Source organism: Prionailurus viverrinus, chromosome B4 (assembly GCF_022837055.1).
Source record: "Prionailurus viverrinus isolate Anna chromosome B4, UM_Priviv_1.0, whole genome shotgun sequence".
Taxonomy (NCBI): domain Eukaryota; kingdom Metazoa; phylum Chordata; class Mammalia; order Carnivora; family Felidae; genus Prionailurus; species Prionailurus viverrinus.
This window is the reverse complement of record NC_062567.1, coordinates 41536100-41563716: the sequence shown is the minus strand read 5'-3', so window position 1 is coordinate 41563716 and position 27617 is coordinate 41536100. Positions and strand designations below refer to the sequence as shown.

Here is a 27617-nt window from a genome sequence, read left to right as displayed (position 1 = left end):
TGAATTCCTTTCTTCACTAATTTAGTGCCTTACATGTTTTCCAATCAGTATTATTACGCTATTATTGTAAAAAAAACATTTATGCTATCATGAAACACTTATTTCAAGCTCTGTGGAAGTTAGTACCAGATTTTACATTATTCAACTGCAAATGAGGAGTCTCCCTCACCTTGCACCCCACACGGTGTCACTGTACTAGCAATGTCGTCAGCACATGACACACACTCTTGATCAAGACCTTCAGGGCAGTTTCATCCACATTGTAGCTGACACTACTCAGCTGCAGACATGAACAACCAAGGCGTGACTTATGCGGAACTCCATCATGCTAAGGGCTCAAAAAGACAGCAAGTGCAACCTAAGGGCAAGAAAAGTTCCATTTCAGTAACTGAGGAGGAGATAGCCTATGCAGAATTGAATCTTCAAAATGCTTCTCGGGACCTTCAAGGGAATGGCAAGAACTCTCCCTGCAAAGGTAAAAAACATTTAATGCAGACAAGTATGTCTGTTTTAGGATTTGAAGTTGGGGTGTAGGGGTGTAGGGAAAGAGTAGGAAGTGATCTCACATAGTTTTCATTTGTGAGGACCAGAGCTGGAGGTTGGAATATGGTATTGTAATGGAACGCATTGGTATATTCTGAGAGAAGATGCCAATGATAGTGATGGGTTTGAGGTGCAGGTTATTGTATGTGATTCCCTGTGCATTGTCAGTTCTCTTGCTTGTATATCTCGTAAATGATTGTTTCCAGGCATCCTTTCTCAGTGTTTGCATTTCTCTTCCTACTACTAACCATCATGTCCAGAGAAGCTCATTGCTGGTATCTTGGGAATCCTCTGCCTCGTCTTGATGTCCACTGTGGTAACAATAGCTGTTATTCCCGGTAAGTACGTGTTTGAATGACTAAAAGGGAATTTTTCACTTTACTGATTATTAGTTTCTCGACATATTGTATAGCACTTTGAATTTATTATCTCATTTTAATGCATGTGTGCTCTAAGTGTGGAATGATCATGTAGAGGTTATCTAAAGTAGAAATAAGAGAATAAATACAGGGAGAATTAAACATATATTTGTATTTAATAACTCAAAGGCAACTCATACAAGAGACTTTATGGTGAAATATACATTAATTCTTGAGATTGCTTAAACCAAATATTGTAAGAGATGGTGAGGTTTCGTTCTTTAAGCTTTTGAATTGTTTCCCCCCATGTTCATTACTTTATTAAATTTGTCTGGTAAAATAGCACACCCAATTTTAAACTAAGAAACTCAACTTATTATGATTTATTTTATTTAATATTATGTTTTTTGAGAATTGCTTTAATGTTCTAGCTACTGAAGGACCAGAGCAGAACAAAACATCCCTGGAAACAATGATCCAGAAAGGTACAATATCCCTTGCAAAATTCTGCTATTAGTTTAGTGTCTTTCTATCTCTGTCTTAAGGTAGGTAATAATGATTATAGGAGAGTATTACTTCTTAGACAACAATATGAAGAAATACTCATTTAAAATCACCATAACATGATAAAAGATAAATCATTCCATAAAGCTGATTTTGTTCAGTGACTCTCAGGACATGTATTGATGGACATTTTTCTGGTTGCTTTATATGGGCACATAAATTAGGGGATGAAAGCCTGACTCTTCTCTGAGTGTGTGTGTGTGTGTGTGTGTGTGTGTGTGTTTTGTTTTAATTTTACCAGCTTGTGAGGGTCTACGAATGTTACGTACACATATGTGTATCCATATACACTATGTAAAGTTTCATTTTGTAATATTCAAAGCTTTTTGGATAATATCTCATAATCTCTCTCCAGCGTGTCTCTGTTGTCATTGTCCGAAAGAGTGGTTTACGTATTCCAACAATTGCTATTACATTAGCACTGAGGGAAAATCGTGGAATGAGAGTTTGACGACCTGTGCTTCTAATAACTCTAACCTGCTCTACTATGATGATGAAGAGGACAAGGTAAGTTTTCAAATGTTTCCAGATTCTATTAAAAGCTTGTCAGTTAATGGGGCGCCTGGGTGGCTCAGTCTATTAAACATCTGACTTCTACTCAGGTCATGATCTCAAGGTTGGTGAGTTCGAGTCCCAGATCAAGCTCTGTCAGGCTGACAGCTCAGAGCCTGAAGCCTGTTTCAGATTCTGAGTTCCCCGTTCTCTCTGCTTCTCCCCTGCTCATGCTCTCTCTTTGTCTCTCAGAAATAAATAAACATTAAAAAAAATTTTTAAAAGCTTGTCAGTTAATATTATGCTTCCAGAATTCATCAATAGTTTTATATGTATTTGTAGTTTATTTCTTTTAAAGTCTTTAATATCCCATGGTTTGACTTTCTGACACATTATTTATACTTTTATACCTTGAATGTACATTTGATAATTTCCAGTTCTTGCTTTTCATAGAAATCTGTTCTTCTGGAAATGCTCTTTTGTCTGAAATTAACTTTACTATTGAATTTTACAACACATCAACGAAACTAGGCATATGATTGTGCACATTGATTACAATAGAGTTAGAATCACACAATTCTAAATTACATCATGAGACAGAAGTTTAGAGCCTTTATGAGGCCTGCCCATTTTCCTTTTATGAAATATCTCTGCTTCTTTTGGGGCTGTATATCAGTGGAATCATTCAGGGTGCATTTTTTGTGTGTCTCCCTTCTCTCCCAGGTGCTACTTGTAATCCATCTATATTAACACATTTGTCTATAGTTTGAGAATTTTCACTGCTCTCCTATGAATATGACACGTTAAAAACCATTCTCAGAAATTTAGTTCCTTTTTCGCATGTGGGTATTATGAATTATTATGTTAGGAAAAGTCTTTTCTTTGTCTTCCTCCACCTATCATATTTATAATCATTTATTACACATAGCGACATATTACATAGTATATTTATGTTATATAAATGTTATGGGTTTCATAATAAAATAAAAGTGTATAAATATACCATAATTGTATTTACATATGTTCATACTACACTACCCTGTAACCATTAGTATGAACTTGTACAGTCATGGATATGTGTATATTTCAATATACTGAATTATCTCTACATTTTTCTATTTTATTGTGTAAATGTACATTATAGCAAATCATCCTTTGATCCCAAACTCCATAAAATTAATTAGTAAGTTCTGATGGTTATAAACAATACCATTTATCTGGGTTGTAAAGCTTAAGGCGATTCTGTTTTGTGGGATAAGAAATGCTGGGTTGTGTCTCTTGCCCATTTCTCCAGGGCAGTGTCTTCTTTTCTCTTCTTAAAAGTCGCTGTCATATTTTAGATACGAGCTCTTTTTTTGAGATTTTAAGATGCAAATACTTGTGACATGCATTTTTGCTCTCATATTGGAGTCTTTTAATGATCAGAATTTTAATGTTCCCATGGTCCTACCTAGCGTTTTGTGTCTTACAATGATTATTAGGGATCTATTTCAGAAGTTAGCCAAAGTTCATGAATATGATTTCCTATATGACTTTCCTTGATTTACCTTTTTCTGTCTTTCTTTATGGTTTTAAGGATGCTTTATGGTTTTAATTATGGTTTATGATCCAATTAGAAATTATTTTTAGTGATGCTATATTTCTGATGCTGTGAGATAAAAGGGAAGGTTATATTTTTCTAAATTATGATCTTATTGACAGAGCATCATATAGCAAAGTAGGTCTTTTCGTCATAAACAACTTCATATACCTAAAGTTGTATATAGGTACACATATGATCTAATCTCCTTTATATAAAGAATATAGATATTACATATCTTTATACAGATAATTGTATATTCATAGATCACAGTCTATACAGCCCATCACAACTCACGGCAGTTTGAGTAAAACACAGAGACTTATTTGCCTCTATGGACCCTTACCGTGTCCTATTTATACTATAAGTGCCCTAAGTATTTCTCTACTTACATTGAGAATCACATGGATGTTACAATTTTGCTTCACTGATAATTTTGCTTCAAATATCAAGCAATTTAGAAAACCCAGTGAAGGAAAGTCCGTTAGACCTAATGAGAGTTTTATTCTTTCTTTTGTTCTCATTTTCTTCCTGATGATTCAAGAGGCCTTCTTTTACCAATTTTTCTCTTTAGGAGTTTTGTCAGAGCAGGTCTGGTGGTGATACATTTTCTCAGTTTTCCTTTATCAGAGAACGTCTTGATTTCCCCCTGCATGCCTGTTGATTTTTTTGGTGGATAGTCAATGCCTTTTATTTTTTTATTTTTATTTATTTATTTATTTTTTTAAATTTTTTTTTTTTAACGTTTATTTATTTTTGGGACAGAGAGAGACAGAGCATGAATGGGGGAGGGGCAGAGAGAGAGGGAGACACAGAATTGGAAACAGGCTCCAGGCTCTGAGCCATCAGCCCAGAGCCTGACGCGGGGCTCGAACTCACGCGAGATCGTGACCTGGCTGAAGTCGGACGCTTAACCGACTGCGCCACCCAGGCGCCCCTATTTTTTTATTTTTTAATAAAAAAAACAGTGTTTTGTTTTTTTTTATTAGAATCACGCAGTTCGTGTCTAAAATTTTCTGTCTTCCTAGCACGCCTTTTTTTCTGTTATTTTGACCAGAGAGAAAAAATATTTTGGAGACTTCGGTGTGTACCTGTTGATGTCTGTGGTTTGCTAGGCTCTCTGACACCAGTGTATGTGACGTAGAGGGAAATTCCGGGGAGCTCACCACCACGTCTTTCCTCGGGTCTCCAGGGCTGGGATCTGTCAGCTTTCTCATTACCTTTCTGAATCTTATGTCATCTTATGTGTAACGCTCAGGGATTGTAGCTGTATTGGTGGCAGGAGTAGGGAAAAGTCTATCCATTCCATCTTTCCAAAATAGAAAGTCTGGTCTGCGGTGGCTTTCATTTGAATGCTCCCAAGATTAACAGTGTTGGACCTATTTTTCTGTACTCACTTGCCATCTATACATGGTGTTTGGTGACATATCAATTGAAATATTTTGCTAATAGTTTTACTTATTTTTCATTGTATTTTGAGAATTCTTTATGTACCCTGGCGGCAAGTCTTTTATTAGATGTATGGATTCTTAATGTTTCTTCACAAGTTTATGACTGTCTTTTCTCTTCCAAGAGCAGATATTATCTTGACGAACTACACTTCATCAATATCTTCTTCTATGGATCGTGTTTTTGGTGCTCTATCAAATCTCTGGCCAACTGTAGGTCATGGGTTTTTAATAAAACATTTGAACTTTTTTATGTGTGATCAATTTTGAGCACTTTAGTGTAGTATAAAGCATATAATCAGTAATCATATTTGATACTCCATTGTTTCCAGAACATTTGTTGAAAAGACTATACTTTCTCCACTGAATGACTTTGCATTTTTGTGCAATTGTGCATTTCGTATTGTGTGGGTACAAATGTTGCCCTTTCTCATCTGTTTAATTAATGTTCTTATGTATTTTTATGTGTGTTTTGTATTTTAAAAATCGTCCTTTTTATTTTAAATGTTTCTTAATTTATTCTGAGAGAGTGAGAATGCCAGCAGAGGGAGTGGCAGGGAGAGAGGGAGAGGCAGAGAATCCCAAGCAGGGACCATGGTGTCAGCACAGAGCCTGACTTAGGGCTCCATCTCAGGAACCATGAGCAGTAATCAAGACTCAGAGGCACAAATGACTGATCTACCCTGGTGCCCACAAAATTGTCTTTTTTTAAACTGTGAATTTATTCAAGTTCATTTTCAGAGTTATGCTACCTATTCAGGATCGTTGCATGGATGTTTCCTATTCATTTATATCTTTCTAAAGGTTTTATTTAATGTTTACTTTTTATTTATTTATTTTGTGTGACAGAGAACGTGCATGGGAGAGGGACAGAGAGAGAGAGAGAGACAGAAACACACACAGAGAGAGAGAGAGAGAGAGAGAGAGAGAGAGAGAGATGGAGACAGAATAACTTCCCAGCAGGTTCTGCCCTGTCAGTGCAGAACCCAATGCGGAGCTCAAACTCACAAACCCCGATATCATGACCTGAGCCCATATCAAGAGTTGGACACTCAACCAATGAACCGCCCAGGCACCCCTTTAGAAAGGTTTTTTAAAAATAAAAATAAATATTAGTTTTATCATTTACCTTCTGTATCATGGAAATCACATCAATTGATCTTCATGCTAATGTGATAAATTCAGATTATTATGGCATTTCAAATGTAAATACAACAGGGCACTACTTCAATAAATCTACTTATGATTGTCCTGATATGTAATTTCCTTCTTTTTTGAGTATTCCCATCAAAATGTATATGACACATATTTTATTAGCCTCCTTTTCTGACCCTACAATGATTTCTTTTTGCTTTTTAAACTGGCATTACATTTTTCTTTATTCATAAACATCTAAATACTTTCTGAGTGTGAAAATTTTTCTGAATTACAGAAAAAATTGTTAGAAATTTTATATTTTTTAAAATATTTTAACGTTTATTTATTTTTGAGACGAGAGAGACAGAGCATGAACGGAGGAGGGGCACAGAGAGAGGGAGACACAGAATCCTAAACAGTCTCCAGGCTCTGAGCTGTCAGCACAGAGCCCGACGCAGGGCTCGAACTCACGCACCCGCGAGATCGCGACCTCAGCCGAAGTCGGATGCTTAACAGCCTGAGCCACCCAGGCGCCCCCTGTATTAGAAATTTTAAGACACTTCTGATATTTTTATATCTATTTCTTTTGGTTCACACGTTGTATTTGGTAGGATTTTTTCCAATGTTCCGTCTAGTTTTAAATATATTCGCATGTCTTCATAATATCGTCCTCTGATACTTTTACTGTGGTACAAGGCACATACAGATGGGTCACATGGTACACGTGCCAACAGATGGCCGAGTTTTCAGTGTCACCACTGCGTGGAATGAGAAAATGAATATTACCAACACTGCGAAATGCCCCTACCAACTTCTTGTCTGCCTTTTAAAAACACTTTATAGAAATAGAATCATGAAGTATGCATATTTTATGTTTAGCATTTTCAGGCGAAGCCAAACTTGTGTGGTTCATCCTTATGTAGCCGCATGAAGTTGTCAATGGTCCACATCTCTTTGCTGTTCTGTTGTCGGATTGTCCTACGTTGCATTCGCCCATTCTATTGCGGATGCTCTTGGATATTTGGGTGTTGGTCATTTGGGGCTGCTTTGAGTTATTCTACTATACATTCTTCACGATCAGCTTTTAGCTAAATGTGTGTGTGTCATTTCTTCCTTCTATAACCTTACCTGGCTCCTCTCTTATTGCTGCTTGAGAGGGAAGCAATTGAGATCGTGCATTGATAACATTCTTCCTTTGTGTGTGATTGACAAAGGTACCCATTGTCTGTAAACATTACTTTAGCTTCATCCTAAAAGCTTTGATATATTTTCAGTTTATTTTCATCCAGTACAAGGTGATTTCTCTCATCCAGTACAAGATACTTTCCAAGATTTCATCTTTGGACTGTACAAGTTTCAGAAGTCTCTCACTTTACACATGTTAGGAAATTTCCCAGATTTCTTTGCATTGTTTCTTCTCATTTGTTTCCTTGTCTTCAGAGGAAATACTTTGAATATTTCCATGCTTCCATCCTTAAACTTTTTGATCCCTGTGGATGACCTTGAACACTTTCTATATATGTCAGTTAAGTCAAGCTGGTTCCACTATTTTGACAGTCTTCCATAGTCCTCCTGCTTTTGTGACAAGCTGGTCTTACTTACTGAAGGAAGAGATTTCAGTCTTCAGCTATACTCATTGAATTGTTTACTTACCCTTCTAATTCTGTCACTTTCTACTTCCTGTGTTTAAGGGTTCTGTTCTTAGGTAAATAATGTATGTTTATAATTGTTTGATCTTCCTCTTATATTGACAGGCTTAACATTTGGAAATGTTTCTTTTATTTTCTATTAAAGTTTCTTGTTTTAACAGCTGCTTTGATATTCGAACAGCCATTTCTGCTCACATCTTTGCTTACTGGTAGTAGGGTCTACTTTTTGTTATCCCTTTATTTTCACCTCTTTGTGTCTGAATCTAGGGTGTGTCTGTTACAGACAGTATATAGACGGATATTACTCTCTTATTCAGGATGACACTTTCAATCTTATAATTGGAATATTTATTTAATTCACATGAGTATAATTACTGGGATATTTGGATTTAGGTATCCCATTTGCTATTTTTTCTATACTTATGACTTGTTTTCCTCTTCCACTTTACCTCACATCTTTTGCATTGAACATATGCTATATTAGTGTTCCATTTTACTTCCTCTAATGTTGTCTTTAGTATATTCTTAAGTTATTTCCTTAGCAATAGTTGTAGGTATTACAAATCTATCTTTTGTTTGTTTTTGTGGAGATGATGTTGGCATCTCACATTTCATACATTTAATGCTGACAATCTGTTCATTTGATAAATTTATGTATTGCCATATGATTACTATGGCCATGTTAGATAACACTGTTTCATGTCACATATTTATCATTTTTTGTATGTGTTGAGAGAAGCTAAGAATTAGTCTAAGCAACTTTGAAGTTTATAATACAGCAATGTTGTCTGTAATCATATGTTGTACATTACACCTCCAAAAATTATCTATTAGCTATAAATTTGTATTCCTTTTTTAAAAAAATTCAATGTTTATTTTTTGAGAAAGAGGGAGAGAGACAGACATGAGCGGTGGAAGGTCAGAGAGAGAGGGAGACACAGAATCTGAAGCAGGCTCTAGGCTCTAAGCTGTCAGCACAGAACCCGACGTGGGGCTCAAACTCAGAAACCATGAGATCGTGACCTGAACTGAAGTCGGATGCTTAACCGACTAAACCACCCAGGAGTCCCGTAAATTTGTATTCTTAAACATCTTCAAAAACCCCCAACCCACAGTCCCTGATAAACGCATTCTAAACTTTGTTTTTACCAGTTCAGTCTATCAGATTTCATGCAAAAGACAATACAATATTTGTCTATTTCTGTGTGATTTTCGTCCCTTACCATAATGCCTTCAAGGTCCATCCATTTGTTACAAATGGCAAGATTTCCTTCTTTCACCTGGTTAGATAATATTTCACTGTGAGTGTATGTGTGTGTCTATGTGTTTGTACGTGTATATATATCACACTCTTTAACTTTATGCCAGTTGCCAGATACTCAGGCTCCTTCCATTTCTTGGCTATTGCAAATAATGTTGCAATGAGCATGGGTGTACAGCTATACCTTTGAGATGCTGATCGCTTACTTTGTTTATTTTGAAAAAAATTTTAATGTTTATTATTTTTGAGGTCTGGAGGGGCAGAGAGAGAGGGAGACACAGAATCTAAAGGAAGCTATAGGTCTGAGCTTTCAGCACAGAGCCCGATGTGGGGCTCATCCATATGAACAAGGAGATCATGACCTGAGCTGAAGTGCAACACTCTCCTGAGTGAGCCACCCAGGTGCCCCATTGATCACTTACTGTAAACACATATGTAAGAATGACATACTATTTTCCATTGGGGCAGAACCAATTTACATTTCCTCCAACGGACTGGAGGAATTGCAATCCCAAAGGATTGCATTTCCATGATTCTTGATATTGAACAACTTTCATGTACTTATTGGCCATTTGTATGTCTTCAAAAACATGTATACGGAGGCACTTAGCCCCTTTTTTACATTGGATTTCTCTCTTAGTTTTTATTCTGTTGTATGAGTTCTTTATATATATTGGATATTAGTCCTTTATCTGATATTGGTTTACAGATATTTTCTTCTCTTCTCTCCATGATCTCTCAACTATTTGATTCTTTCCTTTGCTGGGCAGAAGGTCTCTAGTTTAATGCAGTCCCTCTTTTCTTTTTTAGATTTGCTGTGATTTTTCTGACTTATTCCTGAAATCATTACCTACACCAAAGTCAAGGGTCTTTTTCCTTTTGCTTATACCAGTGATTTTCTATTTGTTATATATTTTAATGTTCCCAATTTTTGTCTTTTTGTTTCAATTGAATGAATTCCTTTCAGCATTTCTGTAGGGCACATCTAATTTCTTCTGACACATGGCTTTAAAAACCACCACTGGAGTCATGCTGTTTCTTTCCCCTTCTTTCCCACTGCTGTCTGTGGCAAGAGTTGAATCTTTGATACACCATCCTCTAGGATGCTGGGAAAGTCTATCACTTCTTCATTTTTGAATGACAATTTGCTGAGTAAGGCATTCTTGGTTGACATTTTTTTTTCCCCTTTGACCACTTTCAGAATGTCATCCCATTGTCCATTGTCTCCTGATTTCTACAGGAAGATCTTGTGAGATGATCCTTTTTGGGGTCTGGTATGACAAGCTGACCTCAGATCCTTCGTAGCAGTATTGGATCTGTTGCTCAAGATCAGACACAGATGGAACTACCAAAGCAACTGACTTTTGGTGCATAGGTTCATTTGTAGTGGCTGTGGCGCTGGGGTCTAGTTTAGAGACATGTGTAGATATTCCACGCAAACTGTACTGTGTCTCAGGGGCTCACCATTGCGACTCTGGATAGCAGAGGATTGTAGCAAGTACAGAGGCCCTGGATGACAAGGTTCATTGGTGACTGCGGCCATGGGCAGTGTGTGGTAGTAGCATATGCTGGGGATGGGGAGTCCTAGTTTCTACTCTGTCCCAGGTGGCAGTTCCAAGATAGCAGCAGCATGATCCAGTGGTGGCTTGTGAAAGCCATGTGTCAGGACCCAAGGATCTGGATACAGACCTCTAGATTCTTGGTCTCCAATGACAGCTAAGGCTTTAGTGTGGAAGTTGAAAGTGTGTCAGGGGATGTAGCGGTATAGCAGCAGCAATGAGGATTCAGAGCCCTACAGTTGGACCGGAGAGAAGAGACTCAAGGCAGTGGTGACTTGGCTTACCAATGAAGGGTCAGAGCCTTGAGCTACCATTGGTGGAGAAAAGCCTTCAGGTGTTAGCCATGGCAGTTCAGAGTCTAGGCCTGGGAGGTTTTGAGGTTCCAAATAGCAAGAGCATCCTTTGCAATGAAGACACAGGGTCATTAAATGGCACATGGTGAGTGGGGCTCAAGGCAGCAAATATCTGCACCCATAGTGGCAGTTAATGCACACCTTAGGATCTGGGGTCAGGTCTCAGGAAACAGCCCCAGTAATGTGACACAATGCCCTAACCTGGGACCAAGATTGGGCAAAAATAAGACGCAGTTCTAGTCTTGTATACACGACGTGCTATGGCCACCAATCCCTAAGAGCAGAATTGGAGCCCTTGAAGGCAAGTCTCATCATAACAACACCTCCAGCCTCTGGGAGGAGGTGTAGAGGGCACACTGGGCTGCTCCAACAACTGGGATTAGAATGGATGAGCCCCTTCTGTTGCAAAAGCTGCAGCCACCCCCATAGTTGAAGCTTACTGGGTTCTCCTGCTCCCCTTCCTTCCATGAGGTGACTCTCCATGAGGGGATTCCTCCAGGTGCCAAGTGGCTCTCAGCTGCAGGGTTGGGTGATGAGGGCTAAATGCTTCCTTTTCTTTCCATGGGACCATCCTGGATTTTTAATCGGCACCAGATTTTTGGTGTTTCTTTGTTGTCTAGAGCTTTCCCTGAGCCGTTTTTAGTTTGAAGGTGTTTAGTTACTGTTCTGACTGATTTTGTGGGCAGATGAGCACTATGACCTACTAGATCGCCACCTTGCTCATGGCACTCTTTACACATATACAATTAACTGATTGTCATCTACGCCCCATGAATCCTGACTAATTTCCGATAAAATATAATAATTAGCACTAACAAGCTCCTTTCCACCACCTATTATAGGTATGCCTCAACTTTCCAAAAATTTGGATTACCTCACTTTGCTTCTCTGAAAGCACTCTGAATACCACTTTTTGCTGAACAACAGAAAGCTGAAGGGGATTTTTGTGTTTAGGACAAAAGGCGAAAAGTGTGAAAATTGTGTTCAGGGCTAGTTTTACTGTTTAGTGTCAGCTCACACCCCAAGCAGCAAGATTCGTCCTGTCAAGTTCATTTCTCAGAAACTATATACTCTGTATATCAGTATCAAGCATAGGTTTCAACTGTATTTTTGAGTGTCTGTGCTCGTCTCAATTTATTTTGTGTGTCCACTCACAAGGCGTGTCTTGAGGTGTCAGAAAAGCCTAAGGAGGTTCTATGTGTTTTGGGTCTTTTGGGGGTGGTTGTTTTTTATATCAGGAAATGCTCAATCATTTTTCCATGTAAATCAATGTTATTTCCTTTTTCACTTTACACCATTTCAGCCTCGGAAAGTTTTCATAGGAACAATCTGCTTTCAGAGAGAACGGGAAATCCATCCTTCTATCCACGTTGTAATGAGGCCAGCTAGCACTGGTTACTGAACACCGGTTATTCATAAACGTACCTTCTCTGCTTTCATGATTTCACATTAGAGACCTGAAATGAAGCATTCGTGGTGACTTTGCAACACCAATGTTAGTAACTGCTAAAATATATAAGGCATATGGTATTCATCCAACCATACGGTGTTATAATAATGGCCTTGATAATCTTCTTTCTCAACATAATTCAGAGAGAAAAATACACAGGTTTTGAAATATACTGACACATCTATCGTTTCTGCTGATCTCTATTCCTCCTCGTGGGTATGCATTACAATCTACATCAGTTACTTTTAACTTGAAGAACATTTCTGAAAGGCAGGTGTACTAAGAAAAATTGTTAAGTTTTGTGTTTGATGTGGGGTCTTTATGCATCTTTTCTTTCTAAGACAGCTTTGCTGAATTATAATTCTTGTTTGACAGGTCTTTTTGCTTTGTTTTCTTTTGTTTTGGGTTTATATGTGTGTGTGGGGAGTTGGGGTTTTTTTGTTGTTGTTTTTGTTTTGTATCTTTCAGTATTTTCCTGGTGAAACTTATCTATTAATCATATTGTTATTTTCCTAAATATAATGAGTTGTTTTTCTATTTCTCTTGCTATAATCACCTATTTTTGTTGGCTTGCCTTTCATTTTATTCTCAAGCTGTTGCAATCAAAACAAAACACAACAAAACAACATTTACCACATTACCCATGTTAAAAAAAATAGACTACTTTGTTAGAGAAGTTTTAGTTTCATAGCAAAACTCAGACATAGCACAGAGGTTTTCTGCATTCCCCTACCGTCTGTGTGTCAAGGCACAAGCAGTTCGTAGACTCTCTCATTTTCAAATTCCCTCCGTGGGTGGTTCACTTGCTACAACTGATAAACCTATACTGACACCTCTTTATCACCCAAAGTCCATAGTTTACTTTCAGGTACTCTTGATGTTGTGCATTTTAAAAGTTTGCAAAAATATATAAGGACACGTGTGGAGTTATACAGAATAGTTTCCCGTCCTTCAAAATGCTCTGTGCTCCACTTATCCATTCTTCCTTCCCCCTAAACCCTGTCAACCACTGATCTATTTACTGTCTCCATAATTTTGTTTTTTCCAGATGGTTATACAGTGGGAATCATACAGTCTCACATCTTACATTGCATTTCGCTAGATCATGCATCTTAACCAACGTAAGCACACATGTTAGGAGTGTTAACTATCACATTGTTGCCCGAAAGATATCTAGAAATTTCACCTTGTAAAACTGGAACTCAACTCACTGAACAATAATTCCCCTTTTCCTCTTTCCCCTCAACCCTGAGCAATCACTCTTCTACTTGCTCTATCACTTTTACTACTTTGGATACTTCATATAAGTGGAATCATACAGTTTTATTTTTTACTTCGTATGTATGACTGGCTTATTTCACTTAGCATAATGTCCTGGAGTTTCATCCATACTGTAGTAGGTGATAGGATTTCCTTCCTTTTTACAGCTGAATAATACTACAGTGCTATGTGTATACCACGCTTTCTTTCTCCATTCATCCCTTAGTGGACATTTGGGTGGCTTCTACCGCGTGGCTCTAAGGAATAATGCTGCAGTGAACATGGGTGTATGTATATCTCTGAGATCTTGCTTTCAATTCTTTTAGATAGTTTCCTACATTTGGGATTGCTGATTCATGGGGTAATTGTGTTTTTTATTTCTTGAAGAAGCTCCATACACGTCTTCATAACGGCTGACCAATTTACATTCCCAACAACCGTGTGTGAGTCTCCTCCTTTTCGACCTCCTCACTGACACATTTTTAAGAAATGTTTATTTATTTATTTTGAGAGAGAGAGAGAGAGAGCAAGCAGGGGAGGTGCCGAAGGAGGGAGAGAGAGAGCATCTGAAACCAGATCCACGCCATCAACAAAAGCCCGACGCAGGGCTAAACCCACAAACTGTGAGATCATGACCTCAAACAAAACCAAGATTCAGACTTTACCAACTGAGCCACTCAGGTGCCCCGACACATTTGTGTGTGTGTGTGTGTGTGTGTGTGTGTGTGTGTGTGTGTGCATGTTGCATCCATCACAATGAGTGTAAGGTGATAACTCATCGTGAATTTGATTTGCATTTCTCTACTCATTAGGTATATTGAGCATCTTTTCATATGATTTTTACCATTTGTAGATATTCTTTTTAACTTTGTGTATTTCATTTCTTTACCCATTTTTTAATTGTGATTCTGGTGTTTGCTGTAATCATTACTGGCTTGTAGATTCCTCATGTATTTTAGATATGATTCCCTTATTTGATATATGATTTGTAAGTGTTTTTTTTCCACTCTGTATTTTCATTGCTGATCATGCCGTTTAATGCACAGAAATGTTTCAGGTTGATAAAGCCCACTTATCTACAATGGACTTTTCCTCCTGGCTCTGTGGTTTTGGTGGCATAGCCAAGAAATCATTGCCGAATACAATGGTGTTTAATATCCCCCCTTCTTTCTTTGAGGAACTTTATAGTTTTACATCTTACATTTATGTCTTTAGTTCATTTGGAGTTAATTTTAGTATACAGTGTAAATGTAAACATCCAACTTCATTCTTCTGCATGTGGGTAGTCAGTTTCCAAACACCTTTTGAAAAGTTGCATGGTTTCCCTATTGAATCGTTCTGGCCTCCTTATCAAACCTGATTAGATCGATTATACGTGGGTTTGTATCTGGATATTTTCAAGGGATTGTTTCCCTGGGGGATTTAAGATCTGTGTCTTTCTTTTCCTTCATCTTGCTGCTTGTATCCTGTTCCAGTTGGAACCATTGTGCAAGGCAGGGGTATGGTTTCTGTGGTAGATAATGTGGCGTAAGGCTGATAGAGGTGCAAGACGTGTCACCCATCCCTGATTTTCACACTGACTTAAGTCACTTCACAATCCACTCTCTTCCCTCAAGACTATTTCTTTGTCTGTATTTGCCAGTGTTCTTTGGTCATTTCATTATGATGTCATGAGACGTGGATTTGTACGTGCTCATTCTGTTAGCAGTTGCTACGTCTCTGGTGTCTATAAATATTTTAAATGATATTAGTAAGCTGTTCATTCGTCGTACCTTACGATTGTTGTCCTGTTTTTTTTTCTGCCTCTTTTCTTCTCACGTTCTACTTAGCCTGAAAGTGGCTTTCCTGACACTGTTTTGAAAGTCTCTGAATTCTGTAAATTCTTCTCTTTTTTCTGTCTCAACCCAAGATATAAATAAATTTTGTTACCCTCCAATTTCATCAGTTCTTTTCTATCACATCCCATAATTTCTGTAGAGAAAATTTAGTGAATTTTCCATTTCAAGTATGTATTTGTTCACTCAGATTCTCTGTGGTTTCTTCATATACTTTTATTTGTCTATTGATATTTCCTACTTGCTAAATTACCGCCATCACATGCTCCTGTAATTATTTCAACTAAGTTTTCTGTATAGTTTACATATCTTTATAAGTAGGACTTTTCATTGCTTTTTTCTAATATGTGCAACAATTACTCCATTAGAAGTTTCTATGACATATGCTTTCCCTTTGTTGGAAGATATTTTCCAATTTCTCTTCACATTTTTTAACTTTTTATGTAGACACTTTTTAAAATACAGCTTAGCATATATGCATTCTGTTTCATTTCTCCTAGATTTACTATGTTTTTTTGTTATAAAAACTTTATGGCAGCATCTTCTGCACTGAAGTCTGTTTGCTGATAGTTTTCTTCAATTTTTCAGTGTTCCTATTGCTTACCTTTATGACCTTGTGACTTTGAAGCCTTGATGTTAATTACTAGTTTTTTTGTTTGTTTGTTTGTTTGTGTGTTTGTTTGTTTAAGAAAGGATGTGTTCAAACACTGCAGGTCACTACAGCTTCCACGTTCTGCAGTGTGACCTCAGTGCCTGTGTGTGAATGCGGGGGGGGGACTGTTCAGACCTTTACTCTCAGTTCCCAAGTCTCCTTGTGCTCTTACTTTCTCCTGGGTTCCTCTTGGTCTCCTCTCCATGTGTGTCTATTTTTTTCCATAAGCTAAGAGTGTTGGAGAGCGAATGTCAACTCTTCCCTTATATTCTCACATCCAGTATCTTTCCATTATATTTATGGGGGTCACAGTGCTTGACACAAACATTGCAACCTCCGACCAGGACAAGTATGGGTTTTCTTCATCATTCCCGAGCGAAATCAGCACATGGAGCTGAAATTCAATGGGTACCCGTCCCCATCCCCAGTGCTGATCAGGTGTCCCCCTGTGGCACCAGCACCCTTGCTCTTTGCAGTTTCTCCCAGTTGGAACAGCTTCAGTCTTCTTATCACCGAGCCAGGGGTGGGCAGGTGGGGAGACACGGGAGCATCCTAGGCGAGAAGATGACAAATGTGCATCTGACTTGAATCTCCACTGTCCATATTTCATAAGTTACTAACCTTTGTTCCATTTTCTAAACTCTGAAATTATTTTGACGGTCCGTTTGTCCTCTTCACTTAGTCCGACTAAGATAATTTTATACTTCCGTGTCCACTATGTAACATTATATTATAATTTGAAAGTGTCTACAAAGGAAGAAAGGATGAACTTTTTGTGTTATTACAGAATTCAAATGAGTATAAGAGCTTGTATTTGACTCCCAATATATTTTGTTTTCTCATAGTTTTTGTTGAATTTACTCTCTATTACTACATGGATTAGAGGCTCCCAGAGAAGCCCTCATAGTTCATCTGTGCAGCCAAAAGCCTTAACATTTTCTTCCGAAGTGTAAGTCCCATGACAACTTTTTATTTTATGCCTCACAAGAATTGTTCTTAGAAACAAAAAGAGCAATGTGTGAACAATCGGATAAACACAGTAGTTGAAGGTTTTCCAGAGAAAAATGGTATGGGAAATCTTGAGATGGAGATATATAAGTACGAGTCAAAATGGTGGTTTATTTCTCAAAATACTGTGGTACATAGTAAGAGATATAAGTAATCTTATGGTAAGATTAATGAGATTTAATTCTCTGTATTTCAGGTTGTCAGTATCTTCAGAGATTGATGAGAATTGTCAATATATCAATTTTGGTACAAACAAATTTTATTTTGAACCGTGCTCAGTAAGAAGACGATATGTTTGTAAGCACCAGGCATTTTAGTTACCTCATTTTGGTATAATGCTCTTTCACCATTGATAAGGAATCCATCACTTATTACTTCAACAGCCATACAATTGTTTTCGTTGCACATTTTGAAGATAATGTATTTTAGTGTAATTTTAGATTCACAACAACACTAAGAGGAAGTTGCAGAGAACCCTCTATTGCCCCTGTCTGCACACGTGCTTCGGTTTTCCATTATCACCATCATTCACTAGAACGTTTCATTTTTTATCATGATGAATCCGTATCAATGGATATATATCACCCAAAGTCCAACGTGTACCTGAGGCTTCATTCTTTGTGGTACAGAACTGTTTGTCAAATTTAATATATTAATGTAAAAAATACATACTGACGTATATATTATTTGTTTCTTACGCTTTTGCTATTTAGTAAATTTAATTATATGTATATGTCTGTATATATATATATACGCTTTTGCTATTTAGTAACATTAATTATATGTATATGTCTGTGTATATGTATATATATATATATATACATAACAAATCATGATATTATTGTAAAAATTCTCAACAAAGTGAATAATTCCATTTGTATTTCCAAGGTAATTAATTTGTCCTAACCCTTAAAGGACCTCAAATGAGGATTGAACCACCCAGGGTGACGAGGTTATCAGTCAGAAATGAGTCAGGAGACAGAAACAAGGGGACACTTGAAGTAAACATTTATCTACTTATAAGAGAAAGCTTACTAAGAGGAAAGGAGTGTAGCTAAAGAAAATTACAAAGAATATCATAGAATTAAAGGATAGATACTGAAGCCAGATCTACTCTCTGAAGATGGGATTCAGATGTCATTGAAGACTATGTGGCTACACACAGCTTCACGGCTGACAGGCTCACTGGATTGGCCTGGGACAGATCAGCTCCACACTCCACCGGCTGTGACTGGTGCTTCCTTGGTGAGGAAGGATCTCAGGCTGTGACTGGCAAACAGGAAGAACTCCCTGTCACAGCGTCAGGAGGAAAGACACGAAGACAAGAAACTGACAGATTGCCTACAAGAACTTGCTGGAGGACGAAAACACGTGACTTCCTGCAACACTGCAACTGGCAACCAAGCCATGGCGGCCAAAGGAGAGAAAACACCATGAAGCCAGGAAGAAGAGCCCTTTCTGCTGCACTGGCTCTCCATGGTCTTTTACTGACAAAAGTCAACTTCATGTGAGATGACAAGAGAGAAAATGGATAGGATCTTCCACTGTTATCTGAGAACAGGGCACTGAGGGTGGATTTGGAGCTGAGAGTACTAAATGAACGGCCCCTTGAGGTTATCATAGAACAACCACAGGGTTGCTGCATAAGATCGTCTCACTTCCTCCGATGATGGAACTAAAGTGTACTCTCCAATCTCTCTTGGTACCACACTATCAAAGGTTAAACTCATTTTGAGGTAGAGATTGCTTTCTAGTTGGATAATAACCGGTGTCTTATTTGTTGTTTTCCTTACATGGGCTCAAATGTTTTGGAAAAGATTTGTTTTTTTTAATGTATTCATGCACACCCCTCTGTCAGTCTTTACAACCGTGCTAAAAAATACTTTGAGGCAAAAAAAATGAAATGTTAATAATAGAGAAAACAAAAAATTAAAATCTACCGAAATTAGTGTGGGTCAAACGTTTAGTTATTGCCAGAATTCAAGACAAACTTGAGTAATTTGATAATGATTCAGAGATATTTCAACCCTAATTCAATTATAAGATAGAAAGAGATTAAACTCTATTATTACATGCAAACCAAATTCATATATCACATACATTTATATCTGTGATGATAGACATATTCTTTATATTCTCTGTACATAATCCTCATAGTCTTCTAGAAAAATTATATGAATAATCAAAATGAATTGAATATAATTGTTAATGGGAACTGTAACTAATTACTAAAGTTGTGTTTCATAGTACCCAAGTTTGCAATGACATTGAAAATTACACATTAATGTTTCATTTACCTGTTTGTGGTTTGGCTATGTTCTAACTGCTCAAGGCTGGACTTCACTCCAGACTACATGTTATAGCTGATCAAGGCTGGACCTTACTCTGGAATGCATACACGTTCAGCTCAGATCCCTGTATAGATTTCATTACGAGAACTTTGGGCTGCCTGGTCTATGATTTTATAGCAGAGATAACAGCTAGCAGAAATGTGTCTCTTAGTGCCTGGTCTCTGAAGTCATGAGGTATCACATTCCCACTCACATTACATTGTGAAAACAAGTGATCACATCCTTACATTATATTGTGAAAACAAGTCACATGGGCCAACTTCTCGTGGTTGTCTGTAGAGTATACTCTTTTCAACGTCGTCAGAGGGAAGAAATGTAGATTCACTGAAAATAATCTAATCTACCATTATAGCCATAGGAATGTTTCTTTTATTATATTGCTTGATTTAGTTAAGTTTGTAAAAGAAAATATGGGTAGTTTCTAAAAGATATGTTTGCAAAAGTAAATGATTGGGAAATGGATTAAAAATTTAGTACTTTCTTAACTTCCCAACTGGGTCTTTTTCTTCTGTGCTGAAAATCCTCATAAAGCAGTTTTCTACAGTGACAGACATAATACTATAGGTACTTTCACCATGGTCCTTGATCAACTTACAAATAAGATATAAGCATACAGGTGTAAAGTAAGGACATTGGCAGTGAACGCGGTCACTTCATGAAATTTCTAAGTGCACACTTGTATTCCTGGGGCTCAGTTATGTAACTGCTCTGGCTCAGTTTCCTCTGCTAGAAATTATGGAAGAAATACTGTCTTATTCATAGTTACTTGAAGAGTATTTGAACAGTACCTCTTGGCCCATGAGTGTTCACTAGATCTGAGTCGTTTTGGCTTAAGGGCTTGATGCTTTTGTGCCATCACCTGTGACATGGTGACCTTAATTGTAACAACTTATGTAGGAATAAATAAAAATAAACAATATGATGCCTATAGATCCTTGAAATAAAGCCTAAGAACATTACGTTCTTCCTGTCTGTGATCTCTTCGTACTGTGCATTTCCCAATATTCAATAAAGGCCATTTTCCAACAAAACTGATGCTCTGTCTTCTTCCTTCCACCCAGTGAAATAGCAGGACATCAGAAATGTAATCTGACAACCATTTTGACCATATACAGCAAAGAAATCTTCATCAAAAAAGGTGAGAAATTCAATACACATTATGTATGGACACTAGAGTAATTTCTTCCATATATGTGTTTCATAGTTTGAAATCAAGTCGCAATTACTGTTCTTCCCCTTATCGGCCAAGAACCCCAGTCTCCTCACAAAGTCTGTTATTTGGACATATCTAAAGACTTTCTCCTTTGGATTTGAAGAATTTGAAGGGGATTTTCAAGCTGTGACACGATAGCCTGTTTGATTAGTAGATTTGGGGGTCCTACAGGGTCCAAGGTGAAGAAGGGATTGAAATGTCCTTTCCCTTCCAATGTTGGAGTATCCCATCCACACATATGCATCTGTTACCATAAAGAATGGAGAAAAATAAGAGACACTGCTAAATATATTCTGATGTAGAACCCCTCCCAGTTTTCTCCCAAAGCATTTTTTACATTTCTACATACATGCACAAAACAGTGCAAAAAATATTACTTATACCTATAAGAAGCCATGGAAATTATTTATGAGCTTGGGTTAGGGGATCCACCAACACCTCTGGAGATATATAAATATGGAACATTAGGGAGATGATCATTAAGAATAAATTGAGAATAGAAAGAATCACACAGAAGTCAGGGATATAAAGATCAAATTGTTTTTTTTTTTTCTCTGTGTCTACCTTGTGAGAATATGCATAGGTATTGTACATATTGGGCGCATTACTTTGGCTCCCATAATGCAGAAAGGACTGAGCTGTGTATCCAGAATCTCTTGTCCCAAATTTACTAATATTACAATTTTGTGTTCTGGTAAATAATGGGTGTAAGGTGGAGATAAATCTCTAGGGGCACCTGGGTGGCTCAGTCGGTTTAGTGCCTGACTCCTGATTTTGGCTCAGTTCATTATCTCCTGGTTCATGACACTGAGCCTCACATCACATCAGGCTCTGCACTGACAGCATGGAGTCTGCTTGGGATTCTGTCTCTCCCTCTCTCTGCCTCTCCCTCTTTTCTCTCTCTCTCTCTCTCACCCTCAAAATAAATGAAGTTATTTTAAAAAGAGTCCTTGAAAACTAATTCACCTTGCCATCATATTCCAAAGATATTTTCATATCAGTTCATCCGTTGTACCTAGGTCACCTGGTTTGCCATTATTAGAAATAGTTATATACTTGATATCATAAAAAGTAAACTCTAATTACCCAGATTATTTTGACTAATTTTGAGTGTGGTGTTTTTTATACTGATAGGCATAGATTTCATTACAGTTAAACACCAAAAATGGGAAGGAACCCATGTGTCTACGTGTCACAAAGGAGAATATAAATTGTTTAATTTAAAACTTAAATGTGTATCAATACAGGAATAATAGATGTAAGTACCTCCAACTTCAGAAGACATTAGTGAATTTTACATGATTTGGCATCATTGATGAATGCTTTGGATTGATCCTACCTATATATAGAAAGAAGCAGTCAAACAAAACAAGGAGATAGAGAAATATGTTCCAAATGAAAGAAAAGATAAAATCTCAGAAGAAGATGGACATAACACGGAGATAAGCCATCTACCTGATAACCAGTTCAAAGTAATGATCATCCACATGCTCACCAAACCCAAGAGAAGGGTAGATGAACACAGTGAGTACTTCAACAAAGAAATGGAAAATTTAACCAAAGAAACAATCAGACTGGAAGAGTACAATGATGGAAATTAAGACTACATTAGAATGAATCAATAACAGATTAGGTGATGCAGAAGGATCATCTACCTGGAAGACAAGGTAGTAGAAATCATGCAAGCAGAACAACAGCAAGAAAACATTAGTTTTGTTTTATTTTATTGTTATTTATTTCTATCTTGGGGAGAGAGAGCATTTGAAAAGGGAGAGGGACAGGAGAGATTGAGAAAGAGGATCTCAAGCAGGTTCCACACTCAGAGCAGAGCCGGACATGGGGCTCCGACCCTTTTTCCTGGGATCATGACCTGAGCTGAAATCATGAGTTAGAGTCAACTGATTGAGCTACCCAGGCGTCCTAATTCTACAAAACTTTTCAAGGGAGTTGACACCTCTGCATCTTAAATTAGTCTCAAAACTGAAGACAATGGAAAGTTTCCAAATTCATTCCATATGGACAGTGTTACCCCAAAACCAAAACCAAACAAGGAAATCAAACACACAAACACACACACACAAACACACACACACATCCCACAGTATACGCCAATATCCCTGATCACATGCAACAATCCTCACTCAAGTATTAGCAAACTGAATTCCACAATACAAGAAAAGGATCTTACACCATGATTACATGGGTATATTCCACTTATGCAAGGATGCTTTAAGACCCGCAACTCCATCAACCTGTCACACCACATTAACTGACTGAAACATCAAAATCATGTGGTCGTCTCAAGAGATGCAGAGAAAGCACTTGACAGAATTAAACATCCGTTTATAGAAAAAACTTCCCAGTGTAGAGAAGGAATTTCCCTCCATAAATAAAGTTCATATATTACAAGCCCCCAACTAACATCATTCTCAACAGGGAAAAGCCAAAAGCTTTCCTTTCAGATCAGGATCAAGACCAGGAAATTCACACTTACCACTTTATTCAACACAGTACTGGAAGTCCTAGACACAGAAATACGAAAAGAAAAATCAGTCAAAGACATCCATGCTAATAAAGAAAATGCAAAACACTCACTATTGGCAGATGTTAAATTTCTAGAAAATAAATGAGACATTACACCAAAGTAACATATTAGAACGAATTCGTGATATCAGTCAAGTTGCATGAAACAAAATTATTATATAGAAATCTTTTGGACTTTATACAGTAGTAATAGTCTGTGAGAAAGAGAAATTAAACAATCCCATTTATAATCGCATTTATAAGAATCAATTAACAAAGAATATTTAACCAAGGAGGCGAAATTATTACACACCGAAAATTTAAGCTATTGTTAGAAGAAATTTGAGGATGGCACAAATAAATAAATAGGAAGATATATACTGTGCTTATGGAATGGAAGATATAATATTGTGAAAATATCCCAATTATGCAAAATGACCTGTAGATTCAATGTAGTCATTATAAAAATACTAATAGCATTTTCACAGAACTAGAATACATTACCTGAAAGTTTGTATGGAACTACAAGCAACTCTGAATACCCAAAGCAATCATTAGAAAGAGGAACAAAACTGGAAGAAACATTCTCTTACATTTCAAAGGCTACTACAAAGCTTTAGCAATCCAAGCGGTATAGAACAAGAGACACATAAATCAAAGGAATGGAGTAATAAGCCCAGAAATAAATGTGTATCTATGTGATCAATTAAATGTGACAAGAAGGCAAGAAGGGACACAAGGGAAAAGAGAGTCTTCAGTAAATGGTGTTTATAAAACTGCAAAACTATGTGCTAAAGAATAATACTGGACTACTTGTTTATACCAAACCCAAAAGAAACCTAAAATGAATTAAAGCGGTAGGGGTAAGGCCAACAACAACAACTCCTAAAGAAAGCATAGTCAATAAACTCATGGAGATCGTTCTCATCATTATTCTTTTGGATCTATTTTCATAGAGAATGGCAGCAAAATGAAAAATAAACAATATGACAAACCACAAGGCATTTGCCCAGCCAAGGAAACGGTCAATAAAAGAAAAAGGCTACCTACTGAATGGCAGATGAATTTGCAAATGATGTATCTGACAAGGGGTTAATATCCAAAATATATGAAGAATTCCTCCATCTTAACACAAAAAGAATGCAAACGCATGATTAAAAATTGGACCTAAGACCTGAATAGGTATTTCCTTACACAAGATATGCAGATGGCCAACAGACATGTGAAAAGATGCTCAGTATCACTAGTCATCAGGAGAACAGAAATCAAAATCACAATGAGATAGCACCTCCCACATGTCTGAATCCAAAAAACATGAAATAACAAATATTGGTGTGCATGTGGAGAAAAGGAAATCTTATGCACCGTTGGTGAGAATTTAAACTGGTGTTGTCACAATGGGCAACAGGATGGAGGTTTCTCCAAACATTTTCCTGATTTTTGACACAGTTGATGGATCTAGAGGGTTTGACGCTAAATGAAATGAGTCAGACAGAGAAAGGCAAATATTATATGATTTACCTAATGATGTCAAAACAAAAACAAACCAACAAGTGAACAAAACAATAGACTCACATGCAGAGAGACCAACTTTGTGATTTCTGTAGGGGAGTGGGTACGAGGGATGGCGGAAAGAAGTGAAAGAAAGTAGGTGGTACAACCTTTCTGTTATAAAATAAATAATTCACAGGGATGTAAATTACAGCATGGAGAATAGAGTCCATATCATTGTATTAATTTTGTATGGTGATGGGTGATCACGATGATTTATCATGGTGATCATAGCATAACGTGTATAAATGATGAATCGTTATGTCTACACCTGAACTTAATGTAATATCACATGTCAACTGAACATCTGGGAAAATAAATACATGAAAATGAAAATAGTATTGTCAACCCATTTTGCCAAACACAAAACAAAACAGAACTACAGACCAAAGGAAACATGCACGTGAATATGCCCCAAATTATTACCAATTCAAATCCAACAATGAAAACACAGGAAAAGAATTCCAGTGATGCACAGTAGGTGATTTAGATATAAAGTTTCATTGCTTGGATGTTCATGTTATTTAATTGTCTTTTAAAAGTACTTTTAAAAGTAGTTTCTCTGCCCTACACCAATATTTTGAGTTAAGTGAAATTGTTAAACACTCATTAATTTTCCCCTACAGAGTTACTTAGGCTTTTGGTTTGTTTGTTTGTTTGTTGATCACAAATATTCCTATTTAAATACAGACACCTAGTTACCATTGGAGAATGAATAAGTAAATAGCATGAATAATTATTTAACATTCAAATCTCTGGAATGGTGCTATTGCTCAATATTATTCAATGTTTTATCCTTCCCACAGGCATTTATTTTTTCCAGCAGAAACTTTAATAACCTATTTACAATAATACAAATGGAATGTAGGTATGTTAAAAATGAAGGTAGAATTTGAGAAGATCCATTCAGAAATTGATGTCTTTATGGCAGTCGCAAAATAATTGAAAACGTAGTCATTTTTCACTCTGTGTGTCAAATATAATTAAACACCTGTCTACGGGTTGATGATTTTAGAATATTTTCAGGAAATAGAAATGACATATCAAGGGCATAAGAAAAAGAAACACATAATATCTAGATGTAGCAAATTTGCCTAAAAGTAAAACATAAACTTCTAAGATATTTTACACAAGGCCTAAGTCCTCAGTGTTTGTCATTCAGATGGAAGTAAGTGAACAGCCTGGGTGGTTAAGTCTCTGAACCCAGTATCTCGTGGAACATAAAATTTGTCAGAAGCATTTGCTGTGGCACAAACGAAATGCCACACTGCAAGCTCAAAGCCTCTACATTCTGGAGGTGTGTGAGGAGATAAATGTCTTCAAAATAGCCCAAGGGCAAGAATTTCCTGTTCAAATTTGAAGTGACACACTGATGAGAAATCTACTTTTTCCACGACTGCTTCACTCTCAGCGCTTACAGGGCCAGCAGGCTGTGAAGACCACAGATACTGTCTGGTTACGAGAGGAACTTGGTTCCCTCTGGACGATGCATGACTGTCTGGCCAACGGAAGGTATGTGTCACCACAGTCCTGCCTTTCTAGTAGTCACCCCAGTGAGTGGGAGATTATAAATGCTGGTGGGGTGCATCTGAGGTACAGCTAATATACAATGAAATCACAGAGAACATTGGTATCTGCATTCCAACAATTCAGGGTAACAAACAAGAATGAGTATGAGATACATTAGAGATCTTACAATATTCAATTTCTTGCCTGTGGAGAAGTCATTAAGAACATATGCATATACCTATGGGTTTGCAAATCAATATATATGTATTTTTTATTTTTTTTTCAACGTTTATTTTTGGGACAGAGAGAGACAGAGCATGAACGGGGGAGGGGCAGAGAGAGAGGGAGACACAGAATCGGAAACAGGCTCCAGGCTCTGAGCCATCAGCCCAGAGCCCGACGCGGGGCTCCAACCCACGGACCGCGAGATCGTGACCTGGCTGAAGTCGGAGGCTTAAACGACTGCGCCACCCAGGCGCCCCAACAAATCAATATAATTTAAGGTGAGATCACAGAAGCATCAGGACAAAGAACACATGATTTGGATTTGTCATCAGTTGTCATCAAGAATATATTATATATATTCGACATTGGTCCAGTCTTTAAAAATAAATCCCGAAAATGAGTCCATTATAGCATAAAGGTCAAATGGAATTCCTCATATATTCATTTCAATAAATGAAAGCAGTTTGATTCTTCATAAAATGCGAGGTACCTTGTGTAAACATGCTAATTTAAACTTAACTATAAATAATCCAAAGACTTTTTATAAAATTGAACAAAACTTGGCCAAGAAAGATATTCAATACTGAAAGACGCTCTTGTGCAATGAATTGTTACATGGTCTAAATGATATGAATCAGTAATGATAAATGGGTACTGTGTTACAAATAATTAAAATTGGGGCTCCTGGGTGGCTCCGTCGGTTGGGCGTGCAAATTCGGCGGGGGTCATGATCTCACTGTGAGTTCGAGCCCTACATCAGACACTGTTCTGACAGCACGGAGCTTGGAGCCTGCTTCAGATTCCGCGTCTTACTCTCTCTAACCCTCCCCACTCACTGTCTGTCTTACTCTCTGTCTCTCTCTCTCAGAAGGAAACAAAACAATTTTTTAATAAAAATAATTAAATCACTAACACATTATTGAGAACTTAGACCACTCAGATTGAGTTTAAGTGCTTTATATGCGTTATAGTGTATGTCTTTTAATTCGTGTTTTAGATTACTAAACTAGATAGCTAGACATGAAATAAATCTTCTTAATTTTACTTTTTTAAACATTTTTCATGTTTATTTATTTTTGAGAAACAGAGAGAGACA

General features: G+C 37.2%; 1 protein-coding gene across 1 annotated transcript; it reads left to right on the top strand.

Annotated features, from left to right (window-relative positions):
• Positions 1–261: 261 nt before the first annotated feature.
• LOC125171024 (NKG2-A/NKG2-B type II integral membrane protein-like) lies at positions 262–17765 on the top strand. The gene is made up of 6 exons (XM_047868057.1): positions 262–475; positions 804–881; positions 1334–1387; positions 1822–1973; positions 16987–17090; positions 17346–17765. Exons 1-6 carry the CDS (start codon positions 289–291, stop codon positions 17464–17466), a joined length of 696 nt encoding a protein of 231 aa, XP_047724013.1. The 5' UTR covers positions 262–288; the 3' UTR covers positions 17467–17765.
• The last annotated feature ends 9852 nt before the right edge of the window (positions 17766–27617 follow it).

Coding starts and splice junctions, on each gene's coding strand:
- LOC125171024 (XM_047868057.1), top strand. CDS start 289: ATGAACAACCAAGGCGTGACTTATGCGGAACTCCATCATGCTAAGGGC. Junction 1,388..1,821: donor GGAAACAATGATCCAGAAAG/GTACAATATCCC, acceptor ATCTCTCTCCAG/CGTGTCTCTGTTGTCATTGT. Junction 1,974..16,986: donor ATGATGATGAAGAGGACAAG/GTAAGTTTTCAA, acceptor GTTTTCTCATAG/TTTTTGTTGAATTTACTCTC.